General features: G+C 33.8%; 1 protein-coding gene across 1 annotated transcript in view; it reads left to right on the top strand.

The window, feature by feature from the left end:
• The window catches only part of DYTN (dystrotelin), a 47,032-nt gene extending 29,349 nt beyond the window's left edge, over nt 1-17,683 (top strand). The window contains 3 exon segments of the mRNA XM_006921385.1: nt 10,067-10,226; nt 11,881-12,391; nt 17,583-17,683. Of these exon segments, the coding sequence (XP_006921447.1) occupies nt 10,067-10,226; nt 11,881-12,391; nt 17,583-17,683 (772 nt within the window).
• The last annotated feature ends 1,062 nt before the right edge of the window (nt 17,684-18,745 follow it).

The raw sequence follows: 18,745 nt of genomic DNA, 5'->3' as shown, positions 1-18,745 counted from the left end.
TTAAATAGCCAATTTTCTCTAACCTTAAATAAGTCTTTTCCTTTTTCTATTTCTGTGTAGTGGTTTCTTTAGTATATACTAAAATATTTGCCATTTTAGAATATCTTTTACTGCTATCTATTCAGATTGATTGTTTTAAATTTTATTTTTACATATAAATATTATTTGAATTATTTTATCTTTATGATACCCATTCACATATTATAGAACAAGTTTTCCCTTTTTAATTTTTTTCTATTCAGACTGCATTTCCTTATGAGCTTTCACATCATTTAAAAAGTAACCCAATGTTGATAGTTCCTTTTTTTTTTCTATTGAGGTATAATTGACATATTACATTATATTAGTTTCAGGTGTACAATATATGATTCAATATATGTAGATTGCAAAATACTCACCATAATAAGTTTAACTAACATTCATCACCACACAGTTAACAATTTTTTTTCCTTTTGATGAGAACTTTTAGGATGTACTCTCTTAGTAACTTTGAAATATACAGTACAGTATTACTAACTATAGTCACCATGCTGTATATAACATCTCCAAAATACATATTTATTTTTTAACTGGAAGTTTGTTCCTTTCGACCCCCTTTATCCATTTTACCCACCTTCTCCCGACCCTACACCTCTGGCAACCAGCAATCTGTTCCCTGTATCTATGAGTTCCATGTTTTTGTTTTTTATTCCACACATAAATGAAATCTGACTTATTTCACTTAACATAATGCCCTCAAGTTCCACCCAAATGGTAAGATTTCTTTCTGTTTTATGGCTGAATAATATTCCATTATGTGTATATACAGATAATATATGTATATATGTATATGTATACCACATTTTCTTTATCCATATATTCATCGATGAACACTTAGATTGCTTCCATGTCTTGGCTATTGTAGTAATGCTGCAATCAACTTGAGGTGAATATATTTTTTTCAAGTTAGTGTTTTTGTTTCCTTCAGATAAGTACCCAGAAGTGGAATTGCTGGATCATGCAGTAGTTTGATTTTTAAATTTTATGAGGAACCTCCATACTCTGTTCCATTGTTGCTGCACTAGTTTACATTCCCACAGTGTGTGAGGCTTCCCTTTTCTCCACATCCTCACTAACACTTGTTATTTCTTGTCTTTTTGATGATAGCCATTCTGTCAGGTGTGAGGGGACATTTCATTGTGGTTTTGATTTATTTTTCCCTGATGAAGTGATATTGAACACGTTTTCATACACCTGCTAGCCATGTGTTATGTCTTCTTGAGAAAAATGTTTATTCAGATCATCAATTCATTTTTTAATCAGGTTATTTAGGTTTTTTGCTATTGAGTTGTAAGATATGTATCTCTACATATAAATGATAGATAGATGATGGTAGATAGATAGATAGATAGATAGATAGATAGATAGATAGATAGATAGATAGATAGATTTTTCTTTTTTCTCAATGCCTTCTCAATCCTTTGTATTAGTTCAAACTGCTATCTTTGTTCTAGATGCCCCCAAGCATCCAGAGTATGCTGGGACTTGTCAGAGTTCCAAAACAAGCTTACTTCCTATCATTCTACATGTTTTTTACTGAGGGTACCCTGTGTATCTTATGTTTGTTATTGTTGCTATTGTGAATAAAGACCTTTCCCATTGTATTTTTTTTTATTATTATCAATGGTAGCATATTAAAAAGTTATGGATTTTTGAATAGTTATTTTGTAAAGAGAAGCTTTCTGAACTCTTAATAATTTAAAATATTGGTTTAGTTTGAATCTCTAGCTTCTAGATAGACAATTAAGCAGTCTAGGAAAAAAATATATTTTTGTCTCTTTACAATATTTGAGCCTCTCATTTCTGTTTCATGTCTTTATTCCTGAAAGACTCTAGATCTTTCAGAACAATACTGAATAATGCAAGAGATAATGGGGGCAGCTCATTTTATCTTAAATTAGATTTAATGGGGGACATTTCTCTAGTATTTCTCCATTAAATATTATGCTATTTGTTATTGCTTTGAGATTCTCTTTAATGTGGAGGAAATCATTTTCTTTTCCTATTTATTTTACAATTTTTTTTTTTTTGGTATGCAATCAGTAATGATTTTGAATTTATTCATCTTAAATCCCTTTTATGCATCAATTGAAAATTATCTCATCTTATCCCTTATGGGAAGTATTTCATTAATAGAGTCTCTGATAGTAAACATTCCTGGCATTGCTGTAAATAAAAGCTATACTCATTTGTAGTACATTAAGTACACTTTCAATTTAATTTGCTCTTTTTAAAAAAATTTAGAACTGCAACATATGAGTTAAAATAGTTGTGCCTTCCCCATCAATACTATCATTGTCAGTTTTGAGCATCTAAGTTTTGATGGTTACAGTCATTTTCCACCTTTTCTTGTCTTTGAAACAATTTATCTAACTTAAGAACTTTTTTTTTAACAACTAGAATTCAAGAGTAAAACCCTAGGACAGTGGAACCTTTATAAAATTTAAATAAAAATTTCTATTTCTTCAAGCTTAAGAGTCTCTTAATGCTTTCTTCAGTTAACTTTGATAATTCAATTTTCTTGAGAAAATTACCTACTTTATCAATATCTTCAAATTAATTAGCATTTTATTCATTTATCAAATATTCAAATTTATACTTAATACAACTTAAATCTGCTCAACTTTTATTCCAAAAGAATTAATTCACATTTATATCAGAAGGATTAAACCAAATATCTATTAAGAAAATCTATAACATTTTCAAAATGCATAACTACCTGTCAATGTTTGGCCTATTTACTATATAATTAGTTGCATAATTTTTCCTGAAGAGTAGGGTAGATTGGTTCACTCTGATGTTTGTAAGGGTAAAAGTACATCAAAAGATTTTTATCCAGCTAAGAATTATGAATTAATGGCAATAGCAGCAGACACGATTAATTATAGTATAATTTGTATCGCTCATTTGCGGCATGCTTTAGAAACTCAATAGTGACATCCTTAAGGAGACACAAGTTATTCTCATTTACATGTAGCTGAGCAATATGAATTTTCTCTCACCTGTGGCCAATTCTAACTCCAACAACACATGCCACCTCTGATATGCAACCAATGAACTATATTATTCACTGCCTTAGTCGACAAAGTTTAGCTTTGAGGGGACTGTTCCTAAGTGTACATCTAAAAGGGAAGTTGCATTCAACTTATTTTTTGTTAGTTTCAAGTATACAGTACATTGGTTAGACACTTACATAGTTTATGAAACAATCCCCCTGATTACTCTACCACCTACCTAGGTCTATACATAGTACTGACTACATTCCCTATGCCATACTCCCCATTTCCATCAACATCTTTCAACTACTAATTTGGACCTCTTTAACCCTTCACCCTTTTCCCCCAGCCCGCAACACCCCTCCCCTCTAGCAGTCACCATATTGTCCTCTGTATTTGTGAGTCTGTTTTCATTTAGTTTGTTCTTTTTATTCCTTAGATTCCACACATAAATGAAATCATATGGTACTTGCCTTTCTTTGTCTGACTTATTTCACTCAGCATAATAACATCTAGGTCCATCCATGTCTTTGCAAATGGTAGGATTTCATTTTTTTAATGGCTAAGTAATATTCCATTGTATATGTGAACCATAACTTTTTTATCCAATCATCTGTTGATGGACCTTTAGCTTGCTTCCATATCTTGGCTATTGTGAATAGCGCTGTCGTGAACATAGTAGTGCATAGATCTTTACGAATTATTGTTTTGGTTTCCTTTGGACAAATACCCAGAAATGCAAATGCTGGTTCAAAAGGTAGTTCCATTTTTAATTTTTTGAAGAACCTCCAGGCTGTTTTCCATAGCAGCTGTATCAATTCGCAATCCCACCAACAATGTACGAGGGTTTCCTTCTCTCCGCATCCTCACCGACACTTGTTGTTTTTTGACTTATTGATGTTAGCCATTCTGACAGGTGTGAGGTAATATCTCATTGTGGTTTTAATCTGCATTTCTCTGGTGATTAGTGATCTTGAGCATTTTTTCATATGTCTATTGGCCATCTGTATTTCCTTTTTGGAGAAATATTCATTCAGGTCTTCTGCCCATTTTGTATTCAATTTTGATATTTTTCCAGTGTACATAAATATAAAGTCTCTACCCAAAACTTCTGAATGTAACTTACAGGGGAAAACTTTCTTCTGTCTACAGGGTCTTAACTTGGCCACTTGTATATATACATTTGATGTTATTAAAAAGCAGGCAGAAAGGGGGAATTTTAGTTTATCCATGCATAAAGAAAATGTTCAAGAAATTTAGAAGAAAGAGATGAGAAAGGAAAGTGAAAAAAATAAGATGAGGGAAGAAAATTTTTAAAAATACTAATTAAATTTTTTCATCAGAAGGATTTGAAATGCTTTTTTTTTTTTAAGTGTACCTCTGTAAAAACTTTATCATGTTTTCAACCAGTTATTTGTCCTCTCATGTGTAACTTTGCTTGTAGACTTTCCCTCAATTATTGTAATCAGTACAGTCTGATCCTAAGGAAGGTCTTTAAAATAAGATCATCTGCAATGTTTTTCAATCATCAAAGAGAAATGATAGTGTGAGTGAAGAATAAGTCTTGAGACCACCCAATAACGAGCAACCTGTGCAGCTGCCTCTGTGTGTTGTTTTCAGGTCTGTGTGTGCTTTCATCATCAGCGCATGTAAATGGAGCCACTCACACACCCCCCTCGTCATGTAAGAATCTCCTCTTATTGGAGCACTCTGCAGAGAGCTAGAATTACATGTGTGCAGACAAATGAAAAAGCTGCTCTATTTCCTGCTTCAAATAAAAGAGGCAGAAAAGCCATTTTCACAACACAGAATGGTTTTTTTTCCCTTTAACATATATTTATTCTGAGGGCAGAACTTTAAGAGAGGTTTTGCTGTTTTGGTTTTTCCCTCATTTCATTTCCCTTATACTCCCTCTCATCTCTTTTATTTTTAAAGTTGCTATAATCTATTCTTTGTATGTAGTACATTTCTTTCTTTGATTTTTTTAAAAAACATCTTTAATTATGCAAATAAGACCTGGATCTATTTGTCTTATAAAAAGATAAAATATTACACATGGAGGTAAAGTTCTTTTCAGCCGTAATTCCCAGCCCAGGTCCAGTCCCTAGTTCCCCAGAGGTAATCTATTTGGAGCAGACCTTTGCAAGCCATATTCTATGTACATACATCTTTAAATATGAGGGCAAATGGCTAATATCTATTAAATTTAAAACCTCAGAGCCTCGTATATATATGTGCAAGGAGGAATGTACAGCTTGGTTCACTGTTCACTGCATTGTTGCCTATAATTTTGAAAAAATTGGAAACAGCTTAATGTCCTTCAGTTGTGAATGACTAAATAAACCATGGTATCTATTCTATGAATGTACCATGATAAGTCCATATATGTGCTAACTTGATATGCTTCTCAATTTCAGAATATGTGCCATGTGATAACATTGATATTAGTAATATAGAGTTCACTGATTCAAGGGCTATGCTAGGCATGTGAAAGCTGTTTGACTATTTGAATGAAGAGGCAGACAGGCACAGGTCACTCAGAAAGCCCATAAAGCATGTGCACCAGCCAGAGACTGTAACTTCAAGTCTGTAGCTTAGTTTCTTCTTCCTGTTCTTTCCTCTTCCTCCTTCAAGCTCTTCTTGTGGATGAAGTTTCCCAAGATAGCCAGCCCCTATTCAGATCATTTTCAGTGAAGGGAGAAAGCCATGGAATGTAGCCATAGCTGCTTATAAATGCAGAATAATGAAATCTAATCTCCCATCGAGATATGTGGGAACCAAAGACTGGTATATGGTGCTCCAGGAGCCTGGGCCAGGCTGGTTCAGGTCAAGACTTACACTTGGTTTGCAGTTCAGGGAACAGAGTGTGATGTGAGGGACAAATGGGAAAATCCTAAATGTGACCTGAGCTGACCATTATTAATTCAAAGAGACTTGGTGAATCCAAAGAGAAGTGATGACTCTAAGGAATCAATGAAAAGACAAGAAACTTCAAGTAGAGGTTGAGAGGTAGAAGTGAAAGATTTCCTGGGCCAAGAGAAGCAAAGTGACCCAGATGCTTTTGTAGATGCCTTTAGGGAAGGAGATGTTCTGGGCAGCAAGCTAACTTGGGCAAAAGACTATTATTGCTTCTTTTTAAAACCTAAAACTCTTTGTTGTGTTTAAATATCTTTTAAAAAACTATTATGTAAAAATGAGATTATATGACTATACTTTGAGCATATGAAAACATCTACATCATTGTATGTAAACATAAGCCCCCAAACTAGTCATTTTTAGAAATAGATTGTATTTTTTTTTTAAAAAATCATTATCATGGTCTTATGATGACTTTTTAGAAATGTGGGTTAAATTCAAACCTAAACCCAAAAACTTCTTTATATCTTGCTTTTCTAGACCATAGTCAGCATTAGGAATGAACTGTGGCGGACTTGTGAATCCATTAATGCTCTCCATCGAGAAAGAAGGTAGGAACCATGTGTGTGTACAGATACTGACAGCAGAGACAAATAGATATCATTTCCCTTTGCTTTTATAGAAAAATTCTCTACAAAGATTTTACCACGCTTTTTTTTTTTTAAATTTGGGAGATATTTCTTAAACAGAGAAACCCTACAATTTTAATATAAAGGTTAAAGGAGGATTTTGGCTCTATTTGAGTAGTTAAGCATAACAAAAATTACCTGGCTAATTATATTAAGTTTTGAGTTTCGATTGCTTGATTTTATTCCTTGAAAGCTGGTTAAGCATATTCAGTGAAGTATTGATTCTCTGTGCATCTTGTATGCACGTTTTGCCTGCTTCTAAAGAAATCAGTATATTTTCTCCTACAGCATTTAACTTTCTACCAGGTTTATTAGATTTGTTGGAAATTGTCTACCAACTTCTTACTGTGTCTCAAGGGATTAATTATTCCTCGAGGTCCTGTCTCCTATTGTCATTCTGTTAGAAGAATTCCTGGCTCCTCAGTAAGAAGTTCTCCCTGAGGGAAGACCTTTGTTTTTAGGCACAATGTTTGGTGTTTCATAGCTGCTCAATAAATTTCATATATATGTATACACACACACACATACACAAATGTATGATGAGATGTGCTTCATAATATAAGTGTATGAAAGATTAGGAATATTTTTTACTGTGATAACTCATGAAAAGAAGCTTAATAATACTTTTAAAGTAGTTTAGTAATTTCAATGTTAAGAGCAATTTTAATCTTTTTCATGACATAAGAAAATGAAATTAGATAAAATAAGGAAAGTAGTATAGCAATAAACAGGCAATTTTAAAACCTAAAATGTAGAAATAAAAAGGAAATTTTGAAATTTTATTCTTTAAAATGATTCTGAAAATAATTATCTCAAGCAAATTATTTTAAACAAAGTTATTCCCTTTTATATAATTCATTCCCACTATGTACATCAACCCAATACCTATAAGGTATTTATCAACACAATGTATACCAAAGTGTAAGGCTGACTAATGAATAAAATCTGTGTGAAGGATTTACTCTTGTTCTTATCTGCATAATTGTTTTTATCAGTAATTTAGATAAAATAGTAGAAGACTTGCTTTTTCAAATGTGTATGATATGATATCAAAAGGCATAGCTAATAAGTAGAACAACAGCCTCAGATCACTAATATATGATAGTCTGGAACAAGGGGGCAATTAATAAAGACTAAATTTTAAGAGATTAAATGCAAGTCCTACAATTATCATCCCAGGTTTAGAATAAATAGTATGGAAAAGCCCTGAGATATATAGTTAACTGTAAGTTCAATGACAGCCAACATCATGTCACTGATTATTTGAAAAGCAACTCAGTCTCAGACTACATTAAAAGAAAGAGTATCATATCATTCACTCATTAGTTACCGGTTTATTACTCTGTACTCTGCTCTGTGATTGATTAACCTGCCTTGAGAGGGTTTGTATTCCATTTGAAGGCCCAGTACATGGGTGGCTCAAGTTCCTTAACTCCAGAAAACAGAACTACATATAAAGACTTCTTCTTTTTTTTTTTTTTTTTAAGTTTAGAAAAGCAGATTTCAGATCATTTGAAAGGAATTATTTCTCAAATAAACTGAACTATTTGTTAACAGTGGTTATTAACCTGGAAAGTATTGGGCTTCCAGTTGCTGGAAATATTGACTTCAGGTAAATTATGTTCACCAAAAACTAACAGTGGTTATTAACCTGGAAAGTATTGGGCTTCCAGTTGCTGGAAATATTGACTTCAGGTAAATTATGTTCACCAGAAACTCTTCATGAGAATTTTTCCGTGAAAAAAAAAAAAAAAGAGTAAGAAAGGAACTGTACCTCTGGTAGGGGTTTGCCTACTTTCACCTGGATTGTGGAATCATGGGGGTACCTATCTTCTAGCTGTCCAAGCATGGTAGATGGAGGAAAGAGACGAGGGTGGGAGGTGGACAAGATAGGAAAAAGAGAAACTGCTATCACTAGTGGTCATAACAATGCAAGACTTGAAGTACAGAAATTACTGTCCAGAGAGGCCTTTTGAGAATGTTTCTTTGCTGTCTGTTATATCAACTCCCTGGGCTGACTGATGCCTTTCTGAAAACCCAGCACAAAGATATGGTTGAAACTTCAGTTATGACCAAGAATTTTAGAGTTAGACTTCTGTATGTCCTGAGTGTGACTGTCTGGAAGTTTGAGAGCTGTTTTTTAGAGATGCCTGCCTTGGATGGGAGCCCAAACTAAATTTCAAGATATCTCCAAGATCTATAGCAATTAGGTATTTCAAAGGCTCTAACACTGAGAAATGTTGTTGCATATCCCACCAGAAGTCCATTTCTACAAATTCCATGAATACGCCAACAGCATTAATCAAAGAATAAGATGGTACTTTAGTAAGCTAATTTTAATTGTACACATACTCTGTAACAGTGACTATTTTAGGCCTGGGTCTGGGAATATGCTAACAAGCAAAATAGAAAAAAAAAAGGTTGCCAGAATAAAGAGCTAATAAACAATTATTAAGTAAGAGAATAAGTAATATATCAGTAAAATAAGTAAAACAGATAGTATATCATATAATGTGACTGTACAGAAGTTTAAAGACCAGAGACTAAGTCAAAATCTAAGATCCCTTCACCCTCTGTAGCACTTAGACATGGTAAAAGACATGGAGACAAAGTTAGGAAGGGGATGGGAGATGTTGGAGGTGAAGGTGAGGGTCCTGGTTTGCAATTTCAAGTAAGGCAGTCAGGGATGGCCTCACTAAAAATATCACAGTAAGCCAAGACTTGAAGGAGAAGGAATGAGCCAACCGAGAATCCGAGGAAAGGGGGGTTCCAGGCAGAGGGGCCAAAGGAGCCGACTCTGAGGGGAGAACATGACCAGCGTATTTAAAGAGCTGCCAAGAGCTCTGTGTGGTTGAAATGAAGCGAGAGAGGAAGTCAAAGAGGAAAAGAGGGTCTTGGCCATCTCATCAGGCCTTGTCTGACTCTGTAGGGACTTAAGTTTATTCTAAATACGAATGAAAACCGTCGGAGGGTTTTGAACACAGAAGTGGCATGATCTACCTTTAAAATTACCCTGACTACTTGGTTTTTTCTTAAGCCAATGACAACAAGACTTAGGAAGAAAAGCCAAACAGACCCACAATTCATGAATTGCAATATTGTTTCTTTCCTGTGTTCATGGTCAGGTGTTAGGTGTTTAGCCATGACATGTACATTGTCATTCTAAATGACAAAAGGATAATGAATAAAGTTGATATTCAAATTTAAGTATCTGGTGAAGGTGTGCTGTCAAAAGTAATCCAAAACATGCTGGATGAGTTTTCTAAAACATCTCTAAAGTGGAATCATGTATATAATAGACAGGAAGGGCAGCTGTACATGGTATATAGTTTAAAACAGGATTGATCGCTGTTAGATAATAGTCAAGGTACAGGCTTCTCAGACATCTTCTCCCACGGAGAGGACCTGGCTTACAACTTGCTAGGGCTCTAATTAGTGTGCTGGCTTCTTGCCCTTACAACCCACTGAGACCTGTCCTCTTTCCAGGCTCTTTAAAAAACAATTAAACCGATACAGAGACAAGTTGCAAGCCATATACACCTCCCAGGAAGAAAAACTTTGCAGATTTGAAACAAAGATTCACGAACTCAGAGCTAACCAGGATAATCTCTGGACCAAGCTACAGCAGGTGGGACAAGATCTACAGGTATGAAATGTGGGAGCCTCCAGCCATCCAGACCATCTTGAAGTCTGACCACAAATCCTCTGGACAAGAGAATTTCACACCTCACTTTGATCAGCCTCTTTCCTTTTCCTTTTCTCTCTATACCCCAACCGACTCCCACTTTCATCCTCCAGACTATATCCTCTCCCTTTGTGAAATTAGTGCCATTGGTAGAGAACAGTATCCCATACCATTTAGCAACAAGGTACCATTGAGAAACAATAGGCCTGGGGCAAAGTAGTTGGTTCCTTTCAGCACTGATTCTTAAACCTTTTGATCTCAGCATCCCTTTTACATTCTTAAAAAATTTGGGAGATTCCAAGGAGTCTTTGTGGGTTATATCTATCACTATTTACCATAATCAAAATTAAGACTAAGAAGTGATTTAAAAATAAATTTATTAACTAATTAAAAAATGAAAATAATAAATCTATTATATATGTAACATTTTTAAACAGTAACTACATGTTTTTTTAAACTTAGAAGAGTGGCATTATTTTTCATTTTTTACAAATCTCTTTAATACCTGGCTTAATAAAAGATAGCCAACGTTCATAACTGCTTCAGCATTCAATCTGTTGCAAGATGATTTGGTTGAAGAATATGAGGAAATCTGGCCTCGCACAGATTTTGTAGTTGAAAAGAGAATATTTTAATAGCCATTTCAGATCATTGGAGATCTTCTTTGCTACTACACCAAAATGTGATAACAGTTTTTCTTAAAAAAATCGTTGCAATATTGAATCTGAACCCATATTTATTTTACACTCTGTTTTATTAAAATGCAATGTTCTATTATGTTTTTTGAGTGAATAACATACCATGTATGATTTTGAAACATCATACACTGGTTATTTGGAAGTTCCTTGAGCTATGCTGAACTTTCTAATGCTCACCCATCTGATTATACACGACCTGTTCCCCGCCCTGCCCCCAACACATTCATTAATATCACAGCTAATCTCTTCAGAAAAGTCTTTAAGAATTGGAAAGCTATGAAGTTCATGGTAGTGGATGCAAGGTTTCCAAAATTCTAATTTTTGCTCAAAATGTCAACTGTTACAATTGGCAACACATATTGTTAACAGTTTTCCTTACTGTGACATTTGCATTTCATTCTTTTTCAAGAAGATGTTTGCCAAATACTCAAATTTGAGTAACATTCAGAATATTTAGAACCTAAATATTTTCCAAATTCCTTGTGATTATTCCCTGTGATATTTTAATATCTGAGCCGTCTTAATTTCTATAGACAATTTTAGGTCGACATTGAATTGACAGCATAAAATAAAATTAATAGTAAAGTATTAATCTCATAAATTATGTTTGCCAAATACTCAAATTTGAGTAACATTCAGAATATTTAGAACCTAAATATTTTCCAAATTCCTTGTGATTATTCCCTGTGATATTTTAATATCTGAGCCGTCTTAATTTCTATAGACAATTTTAGGTCGACTTGAATTGACAGCATAAAATAAAATTAATAGTAAAGTATTAATCTCATAAATTAAAATTAAATTACTAAATTAAATCTAGTAAAAAAATTTCCTATTACAATATTAAAATTTAATGCATTTATGAAAAAAGTAAGATAGATGTTAATATCTTCATAAATAAAGCTTTCTTTCTCCAGGTAATGTTGCAGCCACTCCATCCTTCATCTTCCTCTTGTCAAAATATGGTTTCCAAGGGTGACCACAGAAAGGTTGAAAGGTTTTGGAAGGGAGGAGATTCTTCCCAGATCAAGAATGTCCCTGAGGATGGCTCTGAACAGAAACCTCTTCTTAACCCCACTGTGATCGACAGACGTCACGGAAGTCACGCAAAAGCAGAGCATGCTCTACCAAATTCAGAATCACCAGAGGCCATCTTACAGCCAAGCTCAACGCAAAGCACCAAGCCACAAAGCCAAGCACCAAAGACCTCAAAGGAAACCCTTCGCTCCCCATCTAGTTCCCAGGAAGGACTACTGCAGGACACCTCCCAAATTATCCCTGCTGGTATATGCAGTCCTACTCAGGCACCCACTCAAGAAAGGCAAGAGACAGTTAACATCCAAGAGGAAAAGGATGAGCTGGAGGAAGAGGAGCTGCAAGAATTATTGTCGAAACTTATGGATGCCTTAACTCTAGAAATGTCATCAGGTAAGATTTTCACAATAACGAGAGTGATGGCCAGGGATTAAAACATTTGATTTTATAACATTAGTCCAAAAGCTTTAATGTGAACATTAAAGGTGATAAACCATATGAGATTTTAGTATAGTACCTGGCACATATAAGAATTCAATAAATGCTTATTATTTTGTTATTGTAATTATTATTATCAATAGACCTAAAATATGTAACTGGGCAACCTGATGTTGCCATTTTAAAATGGGGGAAGGGGTAAGAGTAAGGCTTTCTTTTTCAAGACTACTTAAGTGTTCTATGTTATAAGAAGTATCACTTTCTTTGTAAATTATAACTCATTGCTAAATTCTGAAGGCTCTTTTTTCTAGTCCTTTTTTTTACTACAGTTATTTCTTCTGTTTTGGAATGACATTGTCTTATTTATAGAGTGTTTTGTTATCTTAATATAACAGTATCTATATCCTTTTCTTTTTAAGAAAGCCTAAGATCTTTCATGTTGGAGTAATCATCTCGAGACTTGTGATAAAACAGAAGATAACATTCTCACATGTTTCTTCATTAGAGGAGGCCTTCTCAAAATATTTCTGAATTGGTGTATTACTTTGCTAGACCTGCCATAACAAAGTACCACAGACTGGGTGGCTTAAATCAATGAACAAACAAAAAATTTCTCAGTCCTGCAGGCTAGAAGTCTGATATCAAGGTATCTTCTGAGTCCTCCCTCTTTGTCTTGTAGATGCTGTCTTCTCCTTGTGTTTTCATATCATTTTCCCTCTGCGCATGTTCTTATCCAAATTTTCTCTCTTTATAAAGACACCACTCATTTTGGATTAAGACCAACCCATATAACTTCATTTTAATTTAATTAACTCTTTAAATAGCGTATCTCCAAATGGAATCACATTCTGAGGTACTGGGGGTTAGGACTTCAATATATGAATTTGGGGAGGAAGACACAATTCAGCCCATAACAGTTGGTGAACTGTAAAATGGGTACATAATGTCAATTATACATTGAACTTTGTAGAACCAAGTCAATGAGATAACTATCTGGTGATTCTAAAAATCTCTACTGTGAAGGGAGTGGGAGTTAGAATTCTTGTATTAGAGAAAGCTAGACCACAATGATGCCAGAAGCATGTTCAGACTGCCAGAGACAAATATAAGATGGGAACTCCTTGTGCCTGATTCTTAGGCTGACACAAAATTCCACCTACTATATTTCCCTCTAAACATCATTGGAGTCATGATAAGTATTCAAAGGAAAGTCAATATCCATTTGACCTTTTCAGAAAAATTTCACATAAAAATTTGGCTTTTATTCTAGAAATCCATTTAGTATTTGGTATCTTTATCTCATTTTTATTTTTGGTTTTTGTTTCTCCAACTGAGCTTATGAGCTGCTGATTTCTAAAATATTGTGTTAGTTTGGCCATTGCAAACATAGTTGGCTATTTTGCGCATTTCAGATTACTCATAGACTAGATCTACTACACATATGTGGAAGAAAATATTCCAACATTGTGTGCGCTTTGATACCTAAAGATAAAAGATTCATGCATATTTTAAATGACTTTATCAAAGTCTGTCATTATATCATTCAAGGAAAATCATGAAAAAAGATTTATTTCTAAATTCAGATGATGTATAAAGATGCAATTAGCATTATTCAATCTTGTAGAAAACATAAAATATATAGTCTCAAAAAATTTACCCCTACTTTTATTTACAATTTAAATAGAATCACTGAGATGCTTCTACTGAAAGTAGGCATCATTAATTATAAAAAGTTCTTATGATATTAGCAGGAAGATGTACAATTTCCCTTTTTGTTATTAGATTATTGTATATTTGGGGATTATTTAGCAAATGCTAATTGATAAGATTTAAATTTATAGTCTTATTTATTTTATATTAGTCTTATTTCTTTGAGATTTTTAGACGTAAGATCTGTTAACTTTCATGGCTCTATTTGCATTTATTAAACACTGTTACTTCTCACTCAAATATTTCTTATTAAGCTTATATCCTTATTCAGTCTAGTATTGAATATGATCCTATATTTAAATTCTACTTAGTCATTGGCAATATGTATTATAAAAATATACTCCATAATTATGCATAATTTATGCATGCTTACCAGAATTACCCCAAATTTAATCAGAGACAGAAATTTGATAACCACACTGATGAAGATGTAGACAGGCAAAAAAATTAAATTAAGGCATTGGTTACCTTAGCTTTATTTCTATATTTGTCATGGATGAATCAGAAAACAGCAGGAAGTTCTGATCATTTTACTCTTAGTTTTCTTTCTTTCTTTCTTTCTTTCTTTCTTTCTTTCTTTCTTTCTTTCTTTCTTTCTTTCTTTCTTTCTTTCTTTCTTTCCTTCCTTCCTTCCTTCTTTCTTTCTTTCTTTTTTTTTGAGAATTGTTGGGAAAATGAGAAAGATCAACTGTCTGTAACACACTAAGATTTACTCAGACAGTGTCAACATATTCACCCAGTGTTGTGATTATCCTAGTAGCTGACTGCCCTTTTAGATTGGAGCTTTACTAAGGAGTCAACACATTTTGGAAATTAAAATGAACTTTATATTACTTAAGGCATAATAAGACCAAAACAGCAAGCCTGATAGTCAGTTTGGGGGCAGTTGTTGACATTAACTGAATAGTTAATTCAGTATTAAGATCTCAGATAATAGGATTTCAAGTGATTATGAGAACTGAATGGAAAAGAGAAAGAATATAGAAAGGGTTCTTAAACTTCTTTAACTTCCAAATGTAGGATTTAAAATCAGTAGCAATTTGTTCAAACCTGCAGTAAAGGAATTAGATTTGAAAAAGTATCTAATACTACTTGCTTCTCTGGTGACACACAAAAAAGGACATAATATTCTGGTCTTACTTTCTCATTAAATTATTTTCTTTCCATTTTGTGGAAAGTTTCCTGTGTACATCTCTGAAATTCTTTTCCCAGCTTCTCTCCCATATCTTCTTGCCATGTATTTGCCACTGTAGGTTTCAAGGATGAGAAGGGAAGGTGAGGGAGTGGAGGCATGGAATTAGGGGGACTTGGTTAAGGGTACAGATGTCGAAGGACTATTCCTGTTCTTTTCTTCCCCAGCTGGAGCCATCATCTAAACTACGATTTTAAAAAAATTGGAAAATGAAACTTAAACTTTAGCAAATTGTAAAAAAATTAAGAACAGTGCTTTAGCAACCCCTGAAAGAGAAGTGCAGCACTGTATCTTTATCTCACTCGTTTAGAAGTTAGTCTTCTCAAATGTTGCCTGGTAATCCTAGGGGTGTGAAATCTTAGTAAATCTCCATGAAGGCTGAAAAAAAAATGCCTCGTTTAATCATCATTTATTCACTCATTTGTTCATTTAACAAATAGTCATCAAGCACTTACTATGTGCAAGCACTGTGCTGGATGATGGGCATTTATTTTGAAAGGGACAGATATATGTTTTTGAAACACTTTGGCATTGTGTGGAAGGTGGCTTGGAGAAGGGCATGAGTGAGGAAAGAGACTGCGTAAGGGCCAGTTGTAATTTAAGCAAGAAGTGATGGTGGCTTGACCTGGTGGATGGTGATACATTTATTGCAAATGAGGAAAAGCTGAGGTGGAGGTGGGCAAATCAAGAGTTTTGTTCTGAGCACATTAAGTGTCAATTGCTTGAGAGACATCAAAATGGAGATATCAGAACGGCAATCAACGTGTACCATCTGGAGCTCTAAGAAGAGGTCTTAGGACAGAGTAGATATTAAATACTGTTGGTTTGCTTAATTAATTATTGTTGTAATGAAGACATGGGCTCAGAAAAGTAATCATAGATTAGATAACCCAATACTTTTAAACCTTTATATCTGTCATTCTGAAAGCCTGCTCTTACATCCCTGATTCCTTCAGAGACTAGATAGATTTTTAATGACATTCAAGTGAATTATTTTCTCATTGTGATATCCTCTGGACTTTTGATATCACAGATACTTTCATCTAATATCTCAGTAGGCCTCCACCTATGTGCTATATTAATTCAGTCCCTACATGTACTGAATTCCAAATATATGCCAAACAACATGTTAGGTGCTAGGTGCATATCTCTGGCTATTTTTAACATTTCAATGGACTGGAACTTAAAAAAAAAAAAACAACCAAACAATGAGAAAAACTCCCATGTATGAAATGAATTATTGCTTCCCAGTTTATCGATTGCTATATTTTAAATGTTTATCGCTGTGGGCTGAGAAACAGAATATCCTAAAATAAGTTTGCCTCTGGACAATAAAGTACTATTTATTCAAGATCTTTGTCATTCTGGAGCAGTGATAGAGAATAGATAGAATTTTAAAAGGCATGAAAACTCTCCTCTGTGTTCAACAGAAAAATGCACAGATGGAGCTACAATATAAATCATGTAACTAAAGTGTATAAGTAACAAAATAAGCCTTTCCATGGCTTCACTGACTGTGATTTTATTTTTTATTAATTACACACACAATATTATATGACATATTCATTGTAAACTTAAAACACCTAAGTGCAAAGATTTTAAAAATATGAATTTATTATCATACCCTTCACTCCTTGTCACCTGTTTTGCCAAGGTAACCACTGTTAACAGTTTAGTCAGTTTTTCTTCAAATTTTTTTCTTTTCTTATATGTATGTCTTTACTTCCTCAGCATAAGTTAGATTATAATTACTTTTGCTTTTTTCGCTTGACAATATATCTTAGACTTTGAGCAATGTCATTTTTTAAATGTGGCATAACATCCACAGTATAAGTATACCATGATTTATTTATTGGTATGTAATTAAGTTACCTCCATTTTTATTATGATAAAAATGCTTTGGTGAGTATTCTTATAACATATATCTATGCAGTCATATGTGAGTGTGTTTGTAGAATCAAATCCTAGAAATTGATTTCTTAGGGTAAAAATTATGCATATCAAACTTTTGGTTGATAACTGCCAAATTGTAGATCTTTCTATAGCACAACTCCTATTACAATAGTTTATATGGGACCATTTGAACCATAGCTATAGAGCAGAAGTTCTCAAAATGTGGTCCTAGACCAGCAGCATCAGTATTACCTGGGATCCTAGTTCTACTCTGTCATAGAGCTTTACTGAGATCAGCTTGGGAACCTAAAGGTACTTTCTTTAAAGGACTCTTCTGTTCATTAATTTCAGACCCACAGTCTTCATACATGGATCTGTATTGTGGAGCTGAGCGAGTGTGCAAGGCCTTCTCTGCCCTTGTTGATCAAATCACCTTGCCTAACTTGAAGTGAAAAGGAGTCCAGTCTCAAAGGCCCCATGGGGTGATGATGAAATGTATTTTTTAAATCTGTACTAAAAGAATTACATCTTCTACCCTCTCTCTTGATAGTATGGAGTGAAGCATGAAGAGAAGTTTTATTTTTTAATCTCCCTACTCATGTGGCTTAGTTCTTCAGAGTGAAGCCTTAAGAATGAGGTGTGGTAGAGGAAAATGGCAAAAAGAGGCCAAGGTAAATCCAGATGTGCCGAGTGAGCTATTCTTACTTTGAATACATTGGTAATAATATTCAAATATGGAATCTACATAAATTCATGCAACTACCTTCTTCAATATTATCTAAATTACCAAAATGATGACCTAATTTTCTATCTGGATTCTCCTTCTGGAGAATAGACTTACAAAAAACTAAACACACACACACATATGAGTACATGCAGAACTGGTGTAATCTGAATAAATCATGTGGATTCTACCAATTTTAACTTTCTAATTGTATTATTTGTACTATAGTTATGCAAGATGTTACCATTAAGGGAAACTGGATGAAGGATATACAGGATGTCTTCGTATTATTTCTCACAACTGTATGTGAATCGAAATTATCTCAAAATAAATTTGTTTTTAGAACATGAACATTTCTTGCTAAACCTCAAACCCAATGTGTTTGGCCAAAATATCTGTATGTTTCCTTTGTATGTTTGTATGATTATGGTAGAGATGCTTAACTTAATAATGTCCAAAGTAATAGTTAACATTTTTTTAACTGTTAGAGTACTTAGTTTCTAAGCACCTTACTAATCATTTAATTCTCACAACAAATCTAGCAAGTTGATATCTCATTATATGAGAAAAGTGAGGCACAAAGAGGGTCAGTAACTTGTCCAAAGTTGTTTGTTAGTACTTAATGAAACTGAAATTTGAACCCAGCTCCTGAGCCTGTACTTTCTCTACTGCTCTGTACTTTCTCTCAGTAAATATCATTATGATTTTGTTGTTTTACGTATTATCTTGATGTGCAGTCTATGTTACATTTAGAGAGACTTTGGATTTTTATTTTTATGATATATAATTT

Source organism: Pteropus alecto, unplaced genomic scaffold, assembly GCF_000325575.1.
Source record: "Pteropus alecto unplaced genomic scaffold, ASM32557v1 scaffold3, whole genome shotgun sequence".
NCBI classification, from domain to species: domain Eukaryota; kingdom Metazoa; phylum Chordata; class Mammalia; order Chiroptera; family Pteropodidae; genus Pteropus; species Pteropus alecto.
The sequence above is the reverse complement of the archived record's forward strand: the minus strand, read 5'-3'. Positions and strand labels throughout refer to the sequence as shown.